Source organism: Monodon monoceros, unplaced genomic scaffold (assembly GCF_005190385.1).
Source record: "Monodon monoceros isolate NGI ecotype Baffin Bay Population unplaced genomic scaffold, NGI_Narwhal_1 Super_Scaffold_8, whole genome shotgun sequence".
In the NCBI taxonomy this organism is placed as follows: domain Eukaryota; kingdom Metazoa; phylum Chordata; class Mammalia; order Artiodactyla; family Monodontidae; genus Monodon; species Monodon monoceros.
In genome coordinates this window covers 5,363,284-5,387,712 of record NW_021703785.1, presented here as the reverse complement: position 1 = coordinate 5,387,712, position 24,429 = coordinate 5,363,284, and the positions used below count along the sequence as shown (strand labels likewise).

Below are 24,429 nucleotides of genomic sequence, written 5' to 3'. Positions count from 1 at the left end.
GTTGAAAACCAGAAGGCTGATAAAAATATAACTACCTAATGTGAATATACAACTCAGGAAGCTAAGATCTACCCTATTTCACACGCTGACACGAATTCAAATTCAAAATATATGATGCACATTCAAAAAATGTACTAAAGAGACAGGAATTCAATTTCTAGAACTCAGTGTAGTTCAATGCCTTGGGTATCACGGTTTTCCTTTAAGATACCAACTTAGAAGAAAAATTCTAACCATGGAAATGACAACAACCCCTGACTGCCAAAAATAAATGCCCTTTTCTTTAATTAATAAAAACTTCTGAAGCAAAAACATCTGTATAATGTGCCGAAAGGACGATGAAAAAAATCACTTCTTCTAACTTCTTCCTTTTTATATGCTTTTCTCTGTGGATTTATAGTCAAAGAAATGAGAATATACCACCATGATTTTCCAAAGGCCTCACTATTTTGCTTGGTGTAATATCAAAAAATGTTCAGCAGTATTTCAACACATACAGCAGTTTATCCCAGAATGCCTGATCTTAGAGTAAAAGTTTTATAGGTTCTTCTTAAAATGGCCTCGATTTGACAAAAGAAAAATACAAAGGAAGTTACAGGATGTGTGTGTTTTTCACCCAAGGAAACAGTGTTCCAGAACAATGGGATGAATCACCTGAAGTAAACCCACATCATTCTGGTTGTGTTTTGAAATTTGAAAGCAGTAAGTCAGCCATTAAGAGGTAACTAGCTTAGCCCCAGTGACTTCTTTACAGCACAATTAATTAGCTTCTCCACTAGACAGAACGATTTGGAAAAATGAGTTAAAAAACCAGAGTCACAATTTAGCCCATCCTCCCATATTAAAATATGAGTAAAGATACCAAGTATCCCGTGTAAATGGATGTTCTTGAATAAAATGATATAATTTTATTTCCTCAATGTTAAATGTTCACCATGAGCAATGATAGGATATTTTACTGACAGCTTAGAAATGAGAGTTTTGAGACATGTAACCTTGACACACTTTTGTAAACTGCTTTTGTTTCTGTATTCACTGAAAGATTGGATGACATATTACTTTGCCACCTTCACTCTTTTGGGAAGAGGGAAGATACAAAGAACTGAGTCTAAAGGTGCCAGTATATTTCCTATCTCCCGTGTTATGCAAGACTTGGACGTTGAGGGAGGTCAGCCTATAGAGAGAACGGTAGTAAACACCATCCCTAGAACGTAAGAAATTCCATCACAGCTTACTCATTAAACCTCTTCACCATTAAGAAGTGTATACAAAAATTAAGGTAGTGACAATCACTGAAGATGCTAAGAGCCATAGTCATCTTTGACGAGATAGTCCTGAAAAGCCACTGACTATACACAACCGGAGTGGAAAAGAACAGGTGGTAAATGTGAGTGTGCAAGTATGTGCACACATAGCGGAGATATGTCAGTGACAGAAATACCTTCCAGGCTCAGTGGGTGTTCTGACACATTCCTGAGAAAGATCAAATAGGCCTGGTAATAAATCACCTGTCCCCTCTTTTTACAAGAGGCATGCTTAAACACACGAGATCATTTATGAGTGGCTTACTTTCTTTCCCCTCAAAATACTGCTTGCAACACCTTGATGTCTTGATTTTTCATAAATTCTGTTGCGGGAAAACATCCCTTTCTGAGTCTAAAATTTTATTGCTACAAGTTATGATGATTTATGCAGGTAGTATCTCTCATTAGGCAAGAAAAATTTTCAACAAGATTTCATTAAAAAACTTTACATCTAGCGTGCTTTCAGGGAGTTAATCTTAGTGTCACAATGATTCAGAATGAATTGTGAGAATGTGATAGTCAATGGTTAAAGCATAATTTACCTTTATACATGAGAGTCAACCTTACTATGGGGCTGAAACCTACTAAGGAAGAAGAATCATGTTTTAAAAATAGGGGGCCAGATGACCACTTCAATATAATGATCAAACTCACGTTAAAAAAAAAAAAAAAGGATGATGTCAGAGTTCTAAAGATAAAACATAATTCCCTATTGTCTATATTAGCTTTACTTAAGCATTCTGATTTTTTTTAAAATATGAGACTTCCTGGTCAAGAGATAGTGATAACATCTAATAAAAATATTCTGAGCCATGAAAAAACATGTGTTTGCATGAATTATTTCTAGCACACAATTTCTAGCCCATCCCGAGTTTTTGACGGTCTTCATCATTGACATATCTTTGTGGAGATGTGGAAATGTCTAGAGAGCGAAGGGTCAGAGTGAAAAGTTCACAGTGGGGAGGGCACACATCCCAGAAGCCTCGTGCTCAGTCTGCTGTCACTAATCGCCTGCAATGATATTAATGACCCAGTAATTGGGAGACCGCGGCACTGAAGTGGAAAACCTCCATCTGAGGCAGGGTTCACCTCTGGGTGGTAGGGCTTCACCAGTGACTGAATTAATGTTTGCTGACAGTTTAGAACATAACACTGTAGATGAGAAAATGCACCACTCTGATGGCATAATAGCTTAGATGGACATGATGTTATTTGCTTTGACCATCTAGAGACCAGTGGTAACCCCGGTAAAGTGCCCTGTCTGAATTTGCCCTACACATGAACCTGATTCCATTCAGGGGATGTGTTCTATGCTCCAAGAAGCCAGAGCAATTTTCCACATGTTTGCTTCAATAAAAGAATACCTTCATCTCCTGGCTTAACATCAGGAACAAGGAAACTGGGTTACTCCACTAATGCAAAAAGCCATTTGCAAAGCAGGACTGTCTTTTAGCAACACACAGCCTAGCTCCTCTGTGAAGTGATCAGTTACGCTCCTGACAGAGGTTCTGCCTGTCCATCCATCTGCCCATCCATCTATACATTTATCCACGCATCCATCCATCCACCCATCTACCCATCCATCCATCCCTCCCTCCCTCCATCCATCCATACACCTGTCCACTCATCCACCCATCCATCCACACAAACTGTAGCTCTTGTATACTTGGCTAAGGAAATTTGAAGTTTCTTACTACCTCTTTTGTACATTTGAGAGATTTTTATTATTTTTAATTTTACTATTTAGCCACTTCCCATTGAGGGGCTCAAAGTACATTTGACCCCTGAACAACATGGGGGTTAGGGGCACCAACCCCTACCTAGTCGAAAATCCGAGTACAATTTATAGTCAGCCCTCTGTACCCGCAGTTACTCCATATCCACGGATTCAACCAACAGCAGACAGTGCAGTGCTGGAGGATTTACTACTGAAAAAAATCTGCATGTAAGTGGACCCAAGCAGCTCAAACCTGTGTTGTTCAAGGGTCAACTGTACTCGATAAAACACAAAGCACAGTCTTATTGACGAAATGGAATTGATTGATAGTAGCTCTAAAAAGAAAAAAGAAAATTCAGGAGACCCGACAAATTTCTATTACAACCACCATTAACCAATGGCCCTTTCTCCTTTCCTACTGCTCTGTAGAATTTCTTAGGTCAACTTTGGGGCACATGACTGAAGTTAGTTATACGTTACAACAAAGGACAGGGCCTCTGGCCCAACACGTCTGATACAAACACAGAGTTGTCTGATATCCAGTTCGAGTAGCATCCTTGCATTGCTATGTATGCACTATGTATGTACATATGGTCTCTTTACTGTCACTATGTATGTGATGTGTATGTACTCGTACTCTCTTTACCATACTCTGTAAGTAGTGTGCTTTGGACTAGACCATCTTTCCTCTTGCTTTGTGTACATGTATATGCTTGGTGACCCAGGAGACACTGTCATAAACTAATGACGTTGGTCGAAGGGTCTGACAACCCGGTTTGAGTTTTGCCCCTGACATTTCAATGGCTGTGTGAACTGTACTAAACTACTCACACTTTCCAAGTTCTGTTTTCTCACAGTGATAAAAATTCCTCTGTCACCTGTCCTTTGAGACTGTAAAGTGACAGTCTCAAAGAGTGTGTGAGGCCATAACACTTCCCTCTAAGTGATCAAACACCCAGCCTGAGATTTCAGACTGTTAGGAACAAACGTGGGACTCTTAAAAACTATATAAATAAGTTTTCGCCAAGTAATCTTTTCATGTCTGTCTAATGCCTCTTGGCTATTTCTTAAAGTACTTTATTTTGCTTTAAATTTTGATGATAAATATTTAAAGGCTATTAAGAAAGAACTCATTCTCATGCTTGTACAAAGAAGTCTCCAGGACTGTTCAGTTATTTACAAGTCTAAGTAAACTTTGCAAAAGCTATAAATACAGGTGCTAGAGATATTAAGATGTATTTTATGAAATAGTAAAGGCAGTTTTACTCTGAGCAATTCCTAAATAATCCTTTTTTTCCAAGGAATCGCCTTCATTTCTCATCTGCTCTTATTTTACATAGGAGGTTTTCAGTCTCTCCCCATTGCTTTAAGAACCAGTCATCTTGTCCGTTCATGAGTTATTTTGGGAATAAGGAACAGTGCTCACAGGGCAATCTCTGTCTAGCTTTAAATGAGATAAGCTGTCACTACTGCCTAGGTGATGCCGTTGAATATGAACAGAGTCTCAATCTACAATAGCCTAATCCTCCTAAACCCTGGCAGATACGGGATAAATACCCCAATGACCACGGCTCCATAAGACCCGCGAGCCAGAAGCTTCTCAGCACAAGCTGCAACTGAGCAGAAGTTGAGATTTTATTCCTTAAAGTATAAAGAATTTAAGCTGTATTCATATTAAATTGAACAAGGAGCTTTACTGATATACTCTAGGAGAGAGCCTTCAATATGGTCAGAAAAGGATTTTATGTTAAGTTAAAAAATAATAGAAATTCGGGGGACTTCCCTGGTGGTCCAGTGGTTAAGACTCCGTGCTCCCACTGCAGGGGGTACGGGTTCAGTCCCTGGCAGGGAACTAAAATCCCACAAGCTGCGTGGCACAGCTGAAAAAAAAAAAAAAAAAGAAAAAGAAAAAGAAAAAGAAAAAGAAATGATGCTTTTCATTACCAGACTAGTGAAATGATGTAGTGTCCCAGCTTGTCTCAGTGACAAGGCAACCCTGACATGTACGTTTTTCTCTAAAAGAATATTTATACTACATTGGAATGTTGCTGAAATGATCAATAATAATAAGCCTTTCCTTTGTGTAACAAGGAACAGAGAAAAGGCCCTGGCAAGGCTGGTGAGATGGTAAAGTGGGGGATGATTATATGTGTAGAACCCTCCTCCCAGTCTGTCTCTTTTGAGACTTAGGGAGGATCTGCTAACAAGCTTGGGCAATTCCACCAACAAAAAAAATCCATAAATGCGTGTTTCTTGGTAAGGAAAGCCCAAGGACAAAAGAACTTTTATAACACTCCAAAAAGACAAAAAAGAGGGAAGATCTTATAATTAAGTTACGCAGCATTATTGAAACTTGGACGATCTCTGGAATTTCATTTTGTGGACGGCATTTCAAATAAGTGACACTTTTTGAGCCCATCTTCCCCGCCCGCCAGCTCTCAGGAGAGCACAGGCTGTCTCACACCAGCCCCCCACCTCGCCTCCCCACAAAGAGACTCAGTTGTCCTTATTTGGTGCCAGCCATGGAGGCAAGCACTTTACATACATCACCCCATCTAAATGCACATCATCCCCAGCTGACAGATGAAGAGACTGAGGCAGACTGGGTAAGTTACTTGCCGAAGGACATTCAAAAACCCAGGTCTGCCTGACTTGGGACTCTCAGCTAACTACCATGTTCATCTGTCGCTCTAAGTGCTGTGTGTGTGTATCCTCCAAACACCCAAGATTCTGATGACCATTCTACGACAAAGCCAACCGTCGTAGGTTAAAAATAAAAATGTGTTTAAATGCTTGAATTCACCAATGGTATGCAAGGTATCGAACGTAAATCCCCACCTCAAAGTCAGATAAGTGACAGGCTGATGTTGTCACATCCTTGAACTCGATGATGTTTAGTGATGGAAATGTAGATTTTGCTACCTTTATCATATAAATAATTCATCAATCAAAGCACATAATCACGTTACAGAGGCCACACATATATTCTAAAATAAATCTAGGGCTTCCCTGGTGGCGCAGTGGTTAAGAATCCACCTGCCACCGCAGGGGACACGGGTTCGAGCCCTGGTCTGGGAAGATCCCACATGCCGCAGAACAACTAAGCCCGTGTGCCACAACTACTGAGCCTGCACTCTAGAGCCCGTGCACCACAACTACTGAAGCCCATGCGCCTAGAGCCCGTGCTCCACAACAAGAGAAGCCACCGCAATGAGAAGCCCATGCACTGCAACAAAGAGTAGCCTCCACTCACCACAACTAGAGAAAGCCCGCGCGCAGCAATGAAGACCCAACGCAGCCAAAAATAAATAAATTTTTAAAAAATAATTTTAAAAAAAGATATCTATATGTAAAAGTATATTTGAAACCTCCCATAACCATTTTGCTAGGGAAAGGGCTTACAGTACATTCAGTATATTTTAGTGCCACTTGTTACACTTACTCCCAGAAATAAGTAAATCAAAAACAGAAAAGAAAAACACAAACAAAAAAAAGGAAAACAAACACTCAACAAAAAAACAGGAATGGAATCTGCTGTTCTTCTGTTTTCATTCTTTAAGAATAGTGTTTCCTTATATTTGTGTGCAAGCATTTTAATTTATTTTGCATTTCTGCTCAGAAGTGGAGTTTATGTCTGAAAAACAGCAAAGCTGACTGAGGAGTTTCCTAATTTTATATGCTCTGATAAAATTTTTTTTAAAAATTGCGTTGGAGAATGAAACCAGTGAAGGGCCTAAGAAATGGTGACTCATTCAAATTCATTCAGTGTTTCTCAAGGAAGACTTTCCCAGGCAAGGAAAGCAAGGAGTGGCTTTTGGAAGGACCACTGTGAACACAGCAGGGTGTAGTTTCAGAGCAACGTTTAATCGAACAGTCATTAGAAATGATGACTTTTAGACTATTCCACAAATCCATGTCTTGGCTACAGATCTGAGGTAAAATAATGTAAAAAACCACACAAAGCTAAATTGGGAGGTGCCTCGGGCATAAGGTGTTCTTTCTAACAGCTGGGCTGTGCCCATCGTTCACTTAAAAAGCATCCACACAGTGGCATTCATTTTCATCCATCTCTGACTCACATGATTTTGGTAGTGTGATGAAAACCTCTTTGTAGGTATTTTGCAAGGTTTAATGCTGAGGCTGGATGACCAAGCCATGGAACCTTCGTAAGGGTAGATACTGCAAAGGGCCTCCACACCAGAATTTCTGACTCATTCAGCTCCGGGTTATCACTTCTAAAAAGAAACTGGAAACCAAGCACAGAAAGTGTCTACAAGAAAAGTTTTGGACACAATTATGTATGAAGGCTGAGAACACAGTTAGGAATGCTTGCCTCGCATTAACTGGTGTGTTTTTCTAAGACAGAGCTTCCCTTGACGACGGGCCACCTCAGAACAGATAGTTCTTTTATAAACTTAAAAAAATTTTTAAAAACATGATCAAAACACCTGTAGGTTATATAAAATGTTTACTTTCTTTTTAAGGCAATTAAGAATCTGAATGTAATGACAAACAGACCAAATGGTTGTAACATCCCCACCTCTGGATCATTTAATATTAGGAGATTTTATTATGCAAATTAAACCCAAGTCTAACGACTGAAACGGGTCACCTGAAAAAGTCAATTCTCAACATTAAGAAAACCCATATATATCATTTTGCCACATGTCAAAGCAAATAATCATCTAGGAGAAAAACTAATGAGGATGCATATCATTTTGTCGTGTCATTTCCTAGCGGAATTTAGTGGATACTCGGTAGGTTTAAAAGTACACTCCCAATTTAAAAGTAATGTTGACTTCTAGAACTTAAAAGTGTGATGCCTGTATTTTAAACCTGGTAACACTACAAATCAAATTCAATGTCTTTAAAGAGTTTACAGCAGATCCTGTCCATTCAACTGGAGAAGAGCCACCCTGACGAGAGATCCCATACTGGATGTGTATGTCTAACCATAAAACGGTTTGGAACTAGAGACTTCCATCATTAGCCAGAATAACAACAACAACAACAGTAAAAGCAGTTTCTAGAGAAGAAGTCAAAATTCAAAGAAATGAAGTGACTTTCTCGTTAAGCTCACACAGCACGACTAGAACCCAGGTCTCTGGGCTCCTGGCCCAGCGCTCCTGGAATCAGTTCATCTAGGGAATGACCGAACAACATCAATTCCAAGTCAGTCCATTGGCAACTTGGACTGTTCCCCTCTGGGGTTATGAAGCACTGCCCCAAACTATCACTTCTCTTCTTCCCTCCTATGGAAAGAAACCAGGACACAATAACAATGCTGTTCATACTAATACTCTTGGTTATGAAGGTGCTTACTAGCTAGACAGGAAGATTTGGAGTTAAACACATGTCATATACTTTGTAGCAACTCAAAAATACCAACATTGTTAACTCTCTCAAAGTTGAAGTGGTGACTTGCAGTGTTAAGGGCAGTGTTCCATCATGCCGCCTAGTGTAGTACTGTTTTAAGTGGAGTGTGACTCTGTGTGTATGTGTGAGTGATCACTGGCTGTGGAAAGCACTGACTCTGAAAAATCTCTTAATTGTCTGGGTGCCTTGTGATTCTCGGAGAAGCAATGGAAAGTCAACATTAACTTTTTCAACTCTTTTGAGAGTTGTACTTCTCATCCTTCATTTCCCTTTCAGGGAAAGCTGTCCATCCATTGGCTTTGCTGGAGGATGGGTGGGAAACGGGGCATGCGTTTCCCGAAGTATCTGAAGTGTCTTCCTATGTCTGTGACGTGGCGCAAGTCTTTCAACTCTGTGCTCTGAGTCTCCCTGGGCTCCCGGCCACCCTCTGAGCCCTGGGCCCTTCCCCACCCAGCCTGTAACAACCACCCAACCGGCAGCATTCAAACTTGAAACCCTCATCTCTATTTTCAGAACAATTCTTGTATCCCGGGCTACCACGTGCTTTTCCGGGTCTGGTGGCTTACCTCCCTGAAGAGCCAGTCAGCAGCTAGGGCTGCAGGTGCAGTTTTAGAGACGTATTTCACTCTGAGGAACATCTATCTTCAGGCACCCCCTCGTCCTTTTTCCCACCCTATTCAGGGGTCTTAACCTGCTTAATGAATTCAGTAGGGTGGGTCCCTATAAATGCTATGCTAAAAACATCCTGGTAAACAGTCCTACTTAAAAAGACTTTTTTTTTTTTAAGACACTGTTGGACTTCCAAAAGCTTAAGGTTTCCATTTATTTTGTCTAATGACTATTTTATATTTTCAAAGATTTCCCTCTTACTTCATACACTTTACCACCCCACCTGCTTGTCCCAGCCCTCAAAATGCTTTTATTTTCATTTTATGATCATTGTGCTTTAAAATCTATAATTCACCACTTTCTCTTTTTGTTACTTATTCTCACTAAGCCACTCTATGTGTATCACGTTGGTTTAAAACTACGTTTTCAGCCTCTGTGGCATTTCAGGTTCACAGCAAAGAACAAGGATTAGATGGCTATGACCACCTTTGTTTTAATTACTAATGAGTGTAATAAAAAACAGAAGATAGTATATTGTTGAGTATTTAATAAGTAGTCAATGAATTATTGATTTTGCATTCTCAAGAGCAGCTAGGAGGTAGAGAAAGCCAGAGTTTCAACCTGATCACCCAGAGATGGGAGAGCACACCCAGCAGACAGCAGCTCAGTACCTCTGACGACCTGGAGCTCATCATGACGAGTGAGTGCGGACTCCCACCAGAGAAACCAAGAAAAACCATTTCATTGCTTGCCTGATGTGAACAGCTACCCTAGTCACCCAGACTGCACTGTGACAGACCCTGGGCCTGGAACAATCCTAACTCTGTACCGGCTGGTGACCTGCACCTGGTAGGCACGTGTTTCATCAGATTTCACAGCCTCAGGAGTGAACAGTAGCTCAGATAGGACCCAAAGGATACACAGTATCTGTTCCTAAAACCATGTGTCAAATTATTGTATAGGTAGATAAAAAAGTAATTCATTGAACAAACCCAAGTTTTTTCTTATTCTTCCAAACCTGGTTTTAATGGCACCCATGTACTAGTGTGGGTTGCCTGTAACTCCCATTCTTGGAACCTACAAGCTCCATGAGGAATGGGTACCGCTTTACCATCTTGTTCACTGTTGAACACCTAGCATTTATGCAGTTTCTGGCACAGAGTAAATACTAAATGAATGAGTGAATGGATGGACGCGTGGATGGATGGATGGATGGATGGATGAATGGATGAATGGATGGATGAAGAGAAAAGTCATTGCACAAGATTCACCTATCAAAATCTCACCAATGGTTCTTAAAAATGGTTTTGTCAGTAGAGATGCTGAATATATTCATATATATCCACTTATTTCAATACTACAAAAACTCTAGGAGGCTTTTTCTCTTTGGGTATCTATGTTAATGAGTAGTACTAGTACAGGGGTCCCTCATTCAATTAGGGCTTCTTTAAAAAACTTTTCAGCAAAGATTCCCACCCAATTGTTTGCCACTGTAATAATTTTAAGGAAACAAAAATTGATACAAACCTATTTAGCTTATCCTAATTTCTATAAAATAAATGAATAGAATTATACTTACATATAATGTAATAATCTCTGTTCTTCTGAAATTCTAGACCCCAGAGGTTAGGGCTGAATTCTTGGAACTTGATAGTGAATTTTACATCTTGGTCTGGTCTGGCACAGTTGAGAAGAGGCGTATTTTCCTTCTTAATAGTGCATCTGTCTGCTTGGTCTTTATCCACCATATAAACTTTATAATATTCATACTGGCCAACAGTTTTAGAGTCCACTTTGGGGCAAATAATATCCAATTTGTCTCCTATCTGTGGGTATAGAACCAGTCCTTGTCCAGGCAGAAATCTAAAAGCATAAAAAAAAAGCACCACTGAGTTGATAAAAAATTAACAGTATTAATGATAATGACAATATGGCCAGACAACATCAAGAATTCCGAACCACAATTTTATAGAGCCATACTTTTATTGACCAAACATATCTGAGTTCAGATCAGCATGGGATGAATGTATTTAGGAATTAAGCTTTAAAGAAAAAAAAATAAGAAAAAAAAAGAAACCACACTCCTGACTTTACCCAGTAGGATCAAGGCAACCTACTGACATTTCTTTACCGCCCCCTCGCTTGTAATATTTCAGTGCTCCTTTGTGTAACTTCACAATGGCTTTTCCTTGGTGGTGAGTCAGACCTTCCCATCTGCTCATTATTTTTTAACCACTGGCAGCCTCAGTTTATTGGGCACGCCACAGAAAGAGGGCAGCAATTCCAGGGAGCAGTGGATGCGCTAAGACTTTGTTGTTCTGTTAGTTTCCATTTGCTGCTGATGCTAATTAACAGACAAGTTTCATCAAGAATGTTTCAAATTACTTATCATAATTAGTCAGTCACTGATCAAATAATGGGTTTTTTTATTACCCCAAACAAAAGAAACATCTTACAAACCCATAAAAAATAACCAGAAATAATTAGCTGGAGTATTGATTCAGCTGCAAGATGAAAAGTCCTCGACTGGGGAAGACAGCAACTACTGTCCCTGTCCTTGCCCCACAAACCTTTTTTCCCCCCTCCCTTGAGATGTATTTGCTCCAGTTAATCCTTAGAAGCAAATCTTTAGAACCCAAACCACTGACACACTATATCCCCTTGGTGCTCACAGACCACAGCGCCCTCCTCCCCTTTCTCTTTTCTCCCAGCCATGCTGCGGAAAGATCTTTCCTAATGGGGAGTTTCTCGGAGAAACTGAAACAAGAGCTTCGTAATGAACATCCTTCTACAAGTGCTAACACTAAAAACACACTTAGAAATCCCCTCTTGTTCCTTCCGAAGGAGCCAAGCCTGCAGGCTCATTAAAATATTGAAGCCGGAGAACAAAGCATCACGTCTGGGTCCTTCCAATCCAACCTCTTATTGAACCAGGGAGGCCCACCAGCCATGACAATGAATGGGTCATAACTCAGAGAGAGAGGAGAGAGAGAGAGGGAGGGAGGGAGGGAGGGAGAGAGAGAGAGAGACAGACAGACACGGTGAGAGAGAGAGAAAGAGAGAGGGAGAGACAGACAGACAGACGCGGGGGGGGGGGCGTGAGAGAGAGAGGAGAGAGAGAGAGAGGGAGGGAGAGAGAGAGGGAGGGAGAGAGAGAGAAAACCAGGATGATGGGCATCACCAACTTCAAATTGATACTGAGGGAACAGACGATGAATGCTAATGAACGGTATTAATTTTTCTGAAAAGTGCATGAGGTTGATTATGAAGCATCATAGAACATAACAGAAATTACATTACAGATTTATATTAAAAACCAATACTCTTTACGGCAGGGAAAAAAGATACATGTTGAACACAGTGGCTTGTCACTCTTCCTTGGGAATGTGTTCTTTTACAATCCCAAAGGGAGGGCGGCCCCCTTTCTTTCTTATTTTTTTTTAAACTGAGCTTGCTAAAGCAAGGATATATGACATTTATTAAAAAAAAAAAAAAAGTTGAAAAAGAAAAGTGAATGAGAATCACCTAACAAAATCTTTCTGTGAAGTAGAACTCAAAATGACTATTTTTTATAACAATGACAAATTTCAGACCATCATGTGTGCACCCTTATAGAATTCTCTAGAACTGTTGACAAATGTAGATCACCATTTAGTAAGAGCCTCTCTGTGAACTTCTTGGCCATTTCTGCAGTTTTCTGGGGAGGCGCATGGGAAATTCAACTCCAGGGGACTGAAGGCCTCCAGGGTCTTCTCCCTGCCCCCCTCCGAAGGCCAGTGGTCTCCATCATCTTTGTGGTTGAAACACAGCTCTGGTTTCTGATGAACAGACTGAAGGACTGAATCTGAATGTCTGAGGCTTAAGTCTTTGCCCCACGCCCCCGTGCCTCAGTGATTCTGCTGGGCTTGGGAAGCAGGGGCAAAGTGCCTGGCAGTCGACATAAGTTAGATATGGTTACAAGGCTCACCTTTGTGACACATCCTTCTCCTCATGTTTTATTCTTCGACCTTCTTAGGAAATCTTCACTGCACCCGAGAACCAGAGGCCAGCTCCTGTCTGGGGTTTCCCACCCCCGTTCCAAACATCTCTCCTAAACTGGCTTCTTTACCAGCCGACACAGAGCAAGCCCCACGTTAGCTGTAGTGAAAAGTATTCCTGAATCACAACAGAAGTCTGCAGCCTGGACACCGGTACCTGCCTCTTCTCAGCTCTGATCTCCACACTGAGCGAGTTTCACCCTGGACCACCTCCTCCGGGGGCCCACCCAGGCTTCAGACATCAGGATCCTGAGCAGCCAGATGGATCCATCCTCTTGTCCATCAGTTCAATTCCTTTAAGAGAATGCATCAGACCTGCCCTCACCCCCAAGCTGTGTATCATCTTTGCACATCTTAGAATTCTCCCACATCACGCCTACGTCTGAAGCTGGGCTCACCAAGCTCTTTCTTCATTCAAAATGCTCCCAAGATCCCGTCTCCTTCACGAAGATTATCTTTTCCTGCTTAACCAAAGACTCACTGTTGATTTCCTCCCTGCCCATGTGAGAACCTCATGACTCTCTCTTCACTCACCAAATCCAAGTTCTAGTTTTTGCTGGGGCTGATGGGGTCAAGTCAAGAACAGAGGACACATGGGCTGGTTTGGCTACAATGATCTCTGCACTTCAGTCTGTATTTTCAGAAGGTACTAATCACTCAAAAAGCTTTAACGGTCAGTGACAGGGGAGCAATGTATGCGGAGGGGTCAACCCATGGGATGGCTTTTCAAAATAAAAGAGAAAGGGAGGAATCTCAATTTCAATAAGCGTATCTGATACACTCATAAAAAGTGAATCCTGATAAAACCCACTATTCCTAATGCTTTGAACAGCATTAGCTCAGTTTTCAGAAGACACTGTGGCAAAAAGTTAGGTAAGGATTTGCTCCTTCACCGTGAAAAATGGTTTCAAGAGAACAAACGTATGGACACCAAGGGGGGAAAGCAGGGGCAGCGGGGGTGGGATGAATTGGGAGATTGGGGTTGACATATATACACTGATAGCTGTAAAACAGATAACGAAAAACAAAAATTTTTTTTTTTGCTTCCTTATTTAAATTCATATAAAAGAACCCAATATTGGAGTGCTTTAGAGGTTTACTTTTCAAGCGTATATAGGTATACAGATATACAAGCTGGTTAGCACACCAGTCTCTTTAATTGCTGACATCATGGTTTCTCAGTAGACAAAGGCTGTGGTTGAGCTGAGAGCCCAAATGGTAAGTTTCTTACGTTATCACTAAGTACATCAAGCCCAGGAGTCTCTTTGCTCCCCTGGGGCCTTCACAGTTTTTTTTTTTTTAATTGAGATAGAGCTGATTTAGAACACTATATTAGTTTTAGGTGTACAACATAATGATTCAAAAATTTTAAGGTTCTCCATTTAAATAATATTAATAATAATTATTATATATAATAATCAATGATATTATATATAATATATTAATATCAATTGTTATATAATTAATTATACATATAATTGATTACATTATATATAAGTTATTATAAAATATTGGCTATATGCCCTGTGCTGCACAATTATCCTTGCAGCTTATTTTATACATAATAGTTTGTTCCTCTTAATCCCCTGCCCTGATTTGCCCCTCCCCCCTCCCTCCCCCCACTGTAACCACTAGTTTGTTCTCTATATCCGTGAGCCCATTTCTTTTTCGTTACATTCACGAGTTTGCTTTGTTTTTTAGATTCCACATATAAGTGATCACACACAGCATTTGCCTCTGTCTGACTTATTTCACTAAGCATGATACCCTCCAGGTCCATCCATGTGCTTCACAACATGGGAGCAAACAGAGTAACGTGAGTGTAACAACTAAGGCACCTCCACACCAGATGCTCTGAGTGACAGAAAACTAGGATCTGGGTCGCCAGGACTTTACAATCTAGCTTCCTGAAGGCAGGCAGGTCCCACGTGTGGCTGACTCAATACTGAATGCCCAAGGTCTGACATCTGGTAGATGCTTAAAATATGAAAGAACAAATGGCAGCTAAGATACACACAATAAATTTAAGTCAAATTTAGTGCCACGAACTATCGATATTTGCAGATCACAGGCACGGAAGGAATTCTGAAGATAGGATGAGCTAGGATGAGCTCGAGTTGGGATGGGGGTTGCTGAGAGCACAGCAGGATCACCTCCGGTATGATGGTGCTTCTGGACGGCAAGGAGCACTGTGGATGGAGTTTTGGACCCGTTCTCTCAGGATTTATGAATATTGGCAGTTTTCTGGAATCCCTTCCTAGTTGAAATGCAAGGCAATTCACCACCTCCAGAAGCACTCATAACAGAAGCACTGCTGCTTTTGAGCACTTATTCTTCGCTAAGCACTGATCAAAGCACCTTCCACCACTGTCTTCATTCAGTCCCTGTACACGTGCTTGACACGCAAACCAGATGAAGACACGCCAGGCCAAAGGTGAGATGCGACGGGAAAAGCCCCTTTGCCTGCACACTTCTCAGGTCTCGCTGCCTCACATTAAAGCATAAATCTGGTTCGGGGAAATGCAGCTTTTTCTAAATTGAGCTTTTCATAGACAAGCCATGAAGTTAAGGGAAATTAAGAGAAAGTCCATCCACATGCAGGCATCTGCCCAGGCTTCAGAGATCAGGATACTCAGCAACCAGATGGATCCATCTTCTTGTCCATCACAAGGGCGGCCATCTGCTACCCCTGCCATGTCCTGGGAAGCCAAGGACCAAAGGGTGAGGAAGAAACTTACCACACATGGAACTTGTGTTTTAAATGTAGTATTACAGATGGATCCAGACAATTCATGAGAATTGCAGAATGTACATGGAAAGGAAACGGGGTGAATTTTTTAATAATATCATTTTCGAATGGAAAGCAATGCGTCCTATAGGTTATAATCAAGCCAGTAACCACAGAGTTCTATTTTTGAAGCCAGGTCACTTATATTTGGATTTTGTTACCTCAGGATTGCTCAGAGACTTTAACAAGTCAGACCACATAGCACATCTATGCCCTGAATATTTGGTAATAGTCAATAAGACTTGTCTTATATTGACTTTGGAAATGTTTTCCTTTTTTTTTTTTTTTAAAGAATAATTAGGGTGGTGACAACTAGCTAATTTTAAATTACTACACTGACTCTGCCTAGTGAATATGAAATGCAGATTTCTTTTTGTATGATGAGATTATGTCCATTTTTGTGGCCAAAGACACCTAGAGGAAAATCCCCAAGTTTGTAATCCATACCACAGAGGTGAAGTTGTTTCTGTTAAACCACATCCAAAAAAAAAAAAAAAGTGGTCAGAAGTCTTCTTTAATAGTATCTGCTGATTTTTAATTCAAAACAAAAAACAAAGGAGACTCACAGTGCCTCTTGTCTTATACAGGAAAGCGAACACAGGAGGCCAGATCCCTTTCTGGGCCACGTACTCAAAGTCTGAGCAAGCCACCCTGCTGTGCTCCTGGGACGGGGAAGCTGCATCTCCTCCCCATCAAGAGAGTCTGGGGTCAGGACTGCTTCCTGGGCATTGGTGCTGTGGTTTTGTGTCTCTCACTGGAGGGCTTCCCTGGGATGCCACAGCAGTGGGGTGTGCTGAGCAGAAATAGGCAACTCCTATGGTTTTTCCCAGTGAATCATTCCCAAGCAAGACAATAAGACGTGATGACTCTGAACTAAATCCAGAGACGGTATAACATGGAATAAAATGGAAACTCTGAGTAGGGTTTCCAAAGTTTCCCTGCCCAAAATGAAGTGATTGTTTTTTTGGCCACACCATGTGGCAGGCAGGATCTTAGTTCCCTGACCAGGGATCGAACCTGCGCCCCCTGCAGTGGAAGCTCGGAGTCCTAACCACTGGACCGCCAGGGAAGTCCCTGAAATGAAATGATTTGATATTAGAATCTGTTTTTACCTTCCGATTACCTATCAACATGAATCCAAGTTCTTAAAGGTTATTCACCAAACTAGATTCTAATACTTCCACAGGGAATCAATCTAATAACACACATTAGACTTTAATCTTTAATAATCTAAATTGGATCTCTAATAATCTCAATTAGACATTTATACTTCATAGTCATCATTGTAGGAACTTCTAAAATAATACAGCCATATGTGACACAACATTCTTTTTTTAAAAATCTACTTTGTTGGAGTTGATTTACCATGTGTTCATTTCTGCTGTACAGCAAAGTGATCCAGTTATACATACATATACATTCTTTTTCAGATTCTTTTCCATGTTGGTTTATCACAGGATATTGACTAGAGTTCCCTGGCGACACAATATTCTTTCATGTTTTAACCCACTCTAGGAACACATGCTCGTTGAAAAAACTAGCATAATATGCATTTAAAGCCAAAACCTGCCACTTAAGAGTTCAGGGGTCACGACACACAACTGTCTCTGACTGATCATAACATCACATGTTTTGATCTCAAGTCTGGACCCTTCTGTCGACCAGCATCGCATCCCCAGGTGTCACAGGGTAAATCAGATGGGGGCAGCGGTTGCTTGATTGACTCCTGAACCTGGCCCGATGGAACAGCAAGATCCACGGGAGCAAGGAGCTGAGATGCTCGGGGCCCGCTGGGTAGTGGACCCACAGCTGCTCTCCCCAGCCCCCCATGGATGCCCCGTTCTCCTTGCTTCTCTTTTTTCCCCTTCCCGCTGCTGCATCTGCACCTGACCACAACACGTGCACCTCAGGACAAACGTGCAACGACTTCTTACACTTGTCTTCAAGGTTGCCAAAAATAAGTAGGTGACCCTAGAAGAACAGCCAAAGCACTATGGTCCCTTGATGCTGAAAGAGTCTGTGAAAGGAGATTTGAAGTAAGAAGTCCTCGTTCTCCTGAGGGAAATACTACGTGGAGGCATATAATTGAAGGATATGCCAAACTACCATATAAACAAGGGCAAATCAATATATTGTAGCCAAATGCAAAACTATCAAACTGGCACAGAAGGAAGGAGATCAGAATGAAAGGATGTAGACAGGAATGGCCACTTTCTCTGTCCAAACAAATGACCGGGTCACATAAATCCCCCGCAGACAGCCATGATCACAGTGCTTCTCATTTAAAGAGTGTCAGCTCAGACCCAGAGCCATTTCTGTGTACTGTCGTACACGTACAACTGTAATATCTATTTAAATACCTAATCTTTCTGCACACTATGGCCGCTATCATCCGCCTGAGAAACAGGACCATCTTACTCACGTAACAGGACCAATGCAAATCCTGCCAATGTGCAAACTGGGGGGAAAGAGACCTACAGGTGATACTCTTCTCCCTCTGAAGCAAACTGCTAAGCAAAAGAAGACTCAGTGTCTGAGTGAACAGACTTTACTTTTCCATGGAGAACTGATTTTTCCTTTCGTTTCAAAACTACATCATTAGAGTACATGATTATTTTAAGTAAGTGGCTAAGTTCAGTTGAAAATATACACACATACACAGTAGGTGGTGTGTTCTTCTGCTCATTTCGCTGGCGATACAGACACAGATTTGGTCAAACACGGGGCCTTCATCTGCGGCTGCTTTGGGCTACTGGATGGTGGACTTGGGGTAATTTTTAGCTTTCTGTATTTTTCATAATTTTCTGCAATAAATGTCAGATGCTTTTGCGATCAGATTGGAACATTACATTTCAATGTACAGTTTCAAGGAACAAACTCATGTTCTTGAGCAAGCTTTCCTCACTCTGATTTAAAACAGAATATTCAAGGCCTGTAGACTTTTTAAACTGTTTTGTGATGTATTTTCTGAGAATGCAACTAAATAAAATTATTCTTCTCTGAATTGTGGTCTATTTAACAAATCAATTCTTGAGTCTACAAAAGCTGTAGTAACACACAACCAGTTTATTCAAATAGATGAAAAATATGGGGTACAGTTTATGCTTAATCATTCAACTGCACAGATCTGGGAGTTGGCTAACATTTCAGGGACCCTGAATCCCAGCTTTAGGAACAAGTTTATTACCCTAGCAGTTGGCACACCCCAAATCATACCACAGAATAGGTTTATTCTCAAACCAGAGTTCTGTATTGAGTACACTTCGAGTTTACCACATTTTGGAAAACATGCACTTTTCCCAGAAAATGCTTTTAGTTTTAATTAAATGTCAAAGGCTGCGGAGGAAGAGCAGTCAGTTTGTAAACCGGTTCGTCTGAAATTGTGAATGAGGACAAGCCACTGCTGCTTTGCTGTCACTGAGGCTCATCTTCCCAGGTCCTTCCTGACAAAAGATGCTCGCTGCTAGGGATGAGCCCAAAGCCTTGACCCCATAACCTCCCCATGCACTTGAGGCCTTCCAGCTCTATGTGGAGCTAACACAGCATTAACACAGAAGCCCGACATTCCTTTCAGAAATGCTCTGTACACTTGGGAACATAAATCCCCCAGAAAAAAAAAATGACTTAAATTCACGAGTATGTGAATTTGATGGCATATTTCATCAACAGGCAGGATATCTGGGCTTGCCTTACTTCCGTTTTATGTTAGATTGCTGCTATGGCTTAATAAGATCAACTCCAAATGCCCCAAACAGAGGAGTTTGTCATAAATGAATAAAACTGGGGCCCAAGAAAGACTCAGGTAATATCGACCATAAGAAATACCGGGGGAAACAATTTTTCTGTTTTTGTGGATAGCACTTTACTGCCCCCTTTTGCACTTTCATAACAGAACAAGTTTCTGCCCGAACTTATTTTGAAACCAGAGAGATAGTGGGGTGTCGCTATAGGGTGTCAGGCTGATACAGAATTAGGTTACCAGACACCACGCTTGGAGGAACAAGTAATTACCTTAAAACTTCAACTAAATGCACCACTATCTTCTCAGTGGCTTTAAAGCTCCAAGAAATAAGGTAGTAATTGGAGGCTTTAATTGGCATTTTCTGCTGGATGGGTGTTGGGACAATTGTCTGTTTTCACAGGTGCCCCTTCTTTCACACTTTTCTAAAAACAAGTATAATCTGCAGCATGAAACTGACGTATTCAAGGAAAAGAAGAGGTGCCTAAAAGCAGGCTCTACAATTTACACCATTACCGGTTCCAAATCTGAGAGCTGGGAGTGGGGGGCAGGGTGCATTTCAGACTTCACACCAAGGACAAGCAGCATCTTTTCAAGGCAAGGAAAGATGAGAAGCACTGAAATTCACAGGTGTGGTGAGCCTCTAGGTCCCTGAGCCGGTTTTGCAACTCTTCCCGGGGAGGTGGCCTCTTCATCTATGTAGACACTTGAAAGAACCGTAAAGTGCAGAATGAAGCAAAGTTTTATTTATAAAATTCTGATCTGCAGGGACAGTGCTCAGGGGCCCCACTCTTGGCCCAACGACCTCCACCTGCACTGGGCAGTCTGTGTGCGCTGTGCTGTATCCTTCTATTTCAACTTAATCCACTTCCCTCTTTCATTCTACAATTACCATACAAGTCAAAATAATATCAAATTTCACAGCCTACGATGCTGCACAATGGAATGGAAGCTGACTCCTTGTGATGTTAATCTTGTTTGTTATTTGCGATATAATGCTCAAAACACTGGGGGCTAAAGTAAATTTCATTTTCCAATGCTCAAAGATAAATAAGATGCTCACCGTTTAAATTTTCGTTCAGAAAAATAACACAAGTATGTATTTAATTTTTTATCCGTACCATAATTTCCACTGTAACAAAACCCTCCAATTCACAGAAGGTTTGCCTGTAACGAGCTGACGCTGGAAAAGATATCTTCATTGCTAAGTCAGACTTTAAGCATGTGATGGGCAGAGATCATGGTTTTCTTTTCCCAGGTTCACAGAGACTAGTTAATCTCTGGCATGGAATTAAAAACAAAAATCAAGCGCCTAACTCAAAACAAAAAAAACACAAAAAAATCAAGGTCTTTATTTATGAAAGTGATCCAAACATCTCCTCCCTCAAAACTTGGCAAAAAAAAAAAAAATCATGCCATGAATGTCGTAGCTAGCTGAGGCAAAAGTCGGCGGTGGGCGGTGGGGGGGGGGGGGAGGCGGTGCTGGAAAAGGAGGTCTGGGATGCCGAGATACGCAGTGGGAAAGCGGCTGGGGAGTGAATCCCAGAGGCCAACCTTTGTCATGCTGGCCTGACCACGCACCCCCATCATCCAAACGGGGATTTCATAACCCTCGGAGGCAAGAGACGGTGCAAGCTTCTTTCCCAAGTGTAATTTGTTTGCACCTGTACTGTCTTGTTCCAAACCATGCTCTTAGCAAGAGTCTACAAAGGAAGCTGGAACTCTCATTATTCATAGGTGAGGCCCCAGAAAGAAAACTGGCTTTCCTATAGAAAGAGCTGGTTCTCTGCTCTTTTAGACCTAAGTGTGTACATGCCTGTGCTTATCTACCTGAGTGGGAGCGCTGCAGGGAAGCAAAGCACGTGGACATCATACAGAAAGAAGCGGACTGGCATTTTAAGAACCTGAAGGGATGGACTTCAGATCTTAGCGTGGTATTACAATCGAGCGCTCAGGAGCATCTTTTCCATCAACCCTGCTCATCCCTTTCATTTCCATCAACACTTTTTTTTTTCCTCTTAACTTCAAAGAATCTTGCCTATTTAGAGAGACCATTCACCCATGTTTTATGGGTGAATGACACCTCTCCTTTTGGTGGGGAAAACAGCCCTGAAGAAAGTACACACCAAGGGGATGTGATGCCCGCTCTCCAGGCTGAAGTGTGACCCCAGGACTGAGCCTGTCGTGTTCCCCGCTGGACCCCGGGAACCCCACACCCCCGGGAACGGGTGTTTGTGTAATCATAGAAGGAGCACGTTCATAAGTAAGGTTTAAAAAAGAGACAAGACTCTAGTTCTCTCTTGGTATAAGCAGAGATCCCCCTTGCCAGGCAAGCATAATCTACCAACACAATTTATACGGCTGTGCACTAGCCCTTCACAGCGACCTACACGGCTGCCTCCTGGACACTTCCTTCTTCATGGCTCCAGAGAGGGTCAGGGACGGGTCTGCTGTGGGCGGGTGACAGCAGCCGTTTCCCTGGGCCTCTCAAGTCAGGTCTGCGCTGTGAACGTCAAAAAGGAGGAAACCCCGGACTGGGAGACTGACTCCTACACAGATCGTCCCCAAACTGCATAAAGCAGAAAAAAAAAAAAGAAAATTGTGAATGGGGGCTTCCCTGGTGGTGCAGTGGTTGAGAGTCCACCTGCCGATGCAGGGGACACGGGTTCGTGCCCCGGTCCGGGAAGATCCCACATGCCGCGGAGCGGCTGGGTCCGTGAGCCATGGCCGCTGGGCCTTAGCGTCCGGAGACTGTGCTCCGCAACGGGAGAGGCCACAACAGTGAGAGGCCCGCGTACTGGGCGGGGGGATGTGAATGGCGCACCACTGTAACTTTGGGGACAATACATTTCCTGCTCAGTAGCCACAAGCAGCCTGGAATGAGCTTGACCAAAAAACATACACAACGTTAAACACCCTGAGTTATTCAGGCTGCTACTGAACTCAGGGATGGGAACTGGACCATGAAGAGGTGAGAGGATGCCTGAGGCCCTGAGCTCTGAAAGGAAGGAGGACCTGGTGGTGTGAGACCCCTGAGGGCTGCAGGTGAGCAGACCCTAAGCCCTGGGGAGATGCAACCACAGGCTGCTCAGGAATCAAGAGCACCCCAGGCCCACCGATCCTCTGGCCCTGCTTCCTGAAACAAGCTGCTCCAAACTCGCAGAACATCAAAAGCCAGATGGGCTACACTGAGTGAATCCACAGGCAGGGAGCCAGAAGCCCAGTTTGCTGTAGAAATAGGCCTGGACTTGATTTGAGTCTTCTCAGCTCTGACAAGCTGGAAGCTGGCACAGATCCCCAAATCCAAAATAAAATGGCATTTAATTGTGACTGGACTCTAAAAAAGATGTCATGCTATCTCCTTAGCTTGACACACGCGTGGCATCGAACCTCATGGAACTCTCCTCTGAAACCTGACCTTGTCTTCTCCCAGCAAAGAAACAATCGGATGTTTCCATTTTATAAAGGAAAATGTTAAGAGTCAAAGGAATAGCATGCAATAAATGCATTAATATGATAGACTTTCATAACTATTTAGTTTCCACCGGGTAGAACCTCGTTATCAAAGATTCAAAGGATCCATTTAGAATCGCATGTCCATCATAAGAAAGATTATAAATCAAGGTGGACAAGGGAAGAATTATACGCCAAACCTTCTTTTAATCCACCTCATATGGACTGCTTTGAGCAGACACATGCTTCATTTAATTATGTGATTTCTAATCACTCTATGGAACAGCCTAAGAAAGAGAACTGGAGAATTACGAGGAAAGATCCCGGAAACAGCATACTCAGGTTCAAATGCAGATGGTACCCACTTATTAGCTATATGACTTTGGGCAAGATAATGAACCAGTCTCTGCCTTGGTTTCCCCATTGGGGATCATGAAAGTATCTCCCTCAGATGGTTATTATGAAGGTTTAATGAGTCAGTATTTGTGGAGCAGCTGCAACAGCCACTGGTCCCTAGTACGTGCTCTATACCACCATTGTTAAATGAAACAAACTGTGTCCGCCGGGTGAGGAGGTTTCTTAATAAGAAACAGCATGTAACATTAATGCAAAAAGGCTACACTGCTCATGCCTATGGGTTGCCTTTGTGTATTCACTGAACAACCCAATCCCTTACTGTACCCTGCACATAAAGGGGATTCGGCCCAGGCCCTCCCCCATCCACGGTGGAGAAGCTGAATGAATTCAGGGTTACAAATGTTACAACAAAGCATCAGGGTAGCAAGCAGAGGAGAGAGCATCTAACTTGGCAGCTGAAGGGAAATAAAAAGGTGCCTCTTGTAGCAGAGAGGCCTGCAAGAATGAGTGGAAGTCTGGCAGCTAAGCAAGGTACCATATAACATCAGGGGCTTGAAAAGGTGCAGGCGCCATGGCATAATCTTTACTAGCATTTTATTTATTTTGCATTTGTATGTAGAAGGCAAACTGAGGCAGAGACAGGCACACAGTAGATGCTCAATTAACTTTCAACAGCAAGAGTTGACGTTTATTGGTTCGTTGTGCTAAGTCCAGAGCTAAGGTCTTTAAATCCTGACCATAGTTTTATTGCTTTTCTTCAGTCCTGTTAGATTACTGTCCCCATTTTAGAGACGGGACAAGTGAGAGACACGGAGGATTCTGCTCCCAAAGTTACACAGCTAAAAAATGACAAACCTGGGAGTAGACTCATACAGCCAGATTCCACGGCAGTCCTCCTCACTAAACTAAAATAGCACTGGCCCGGCTCGCTTTGCTCAACTGAACTGCCTGACCTTTCCCATTATCAGCACAGGCCTTCCGAAAACCAAAAGGTACTGCTAATTCTCATGAGGATAAGGCGGCTGAAATCGCTGGGGTAGCTCTCCCAC

General features: G+C 42.1%; 1 protein-coding gene across 2 annotated transcripts in view; it reads right to left on the bottom strand.

Annotated features, from left to right (window-relative positions):
* The window catches only part of EFNB2 (ephrin B2), a 44,708-nt gene that overhangs the window by 10,809 nt on the left and 9,470 nt on the right, over window positions 1–24,429 (bottom strand). For both annotated transcript variants that reach the window (XM_029210115.1, XM_029210116.1), the window contains exon 2: window positions 10,586–10,869. In XM_029210115.1, coding sequence (XP_029065948.1) covers window positions 10,586–10,869 — 284 coding nt within the window. The remainder of the gene's footprint in view (window positions 1–10,585; window positions 10,870–24,429) is intronic.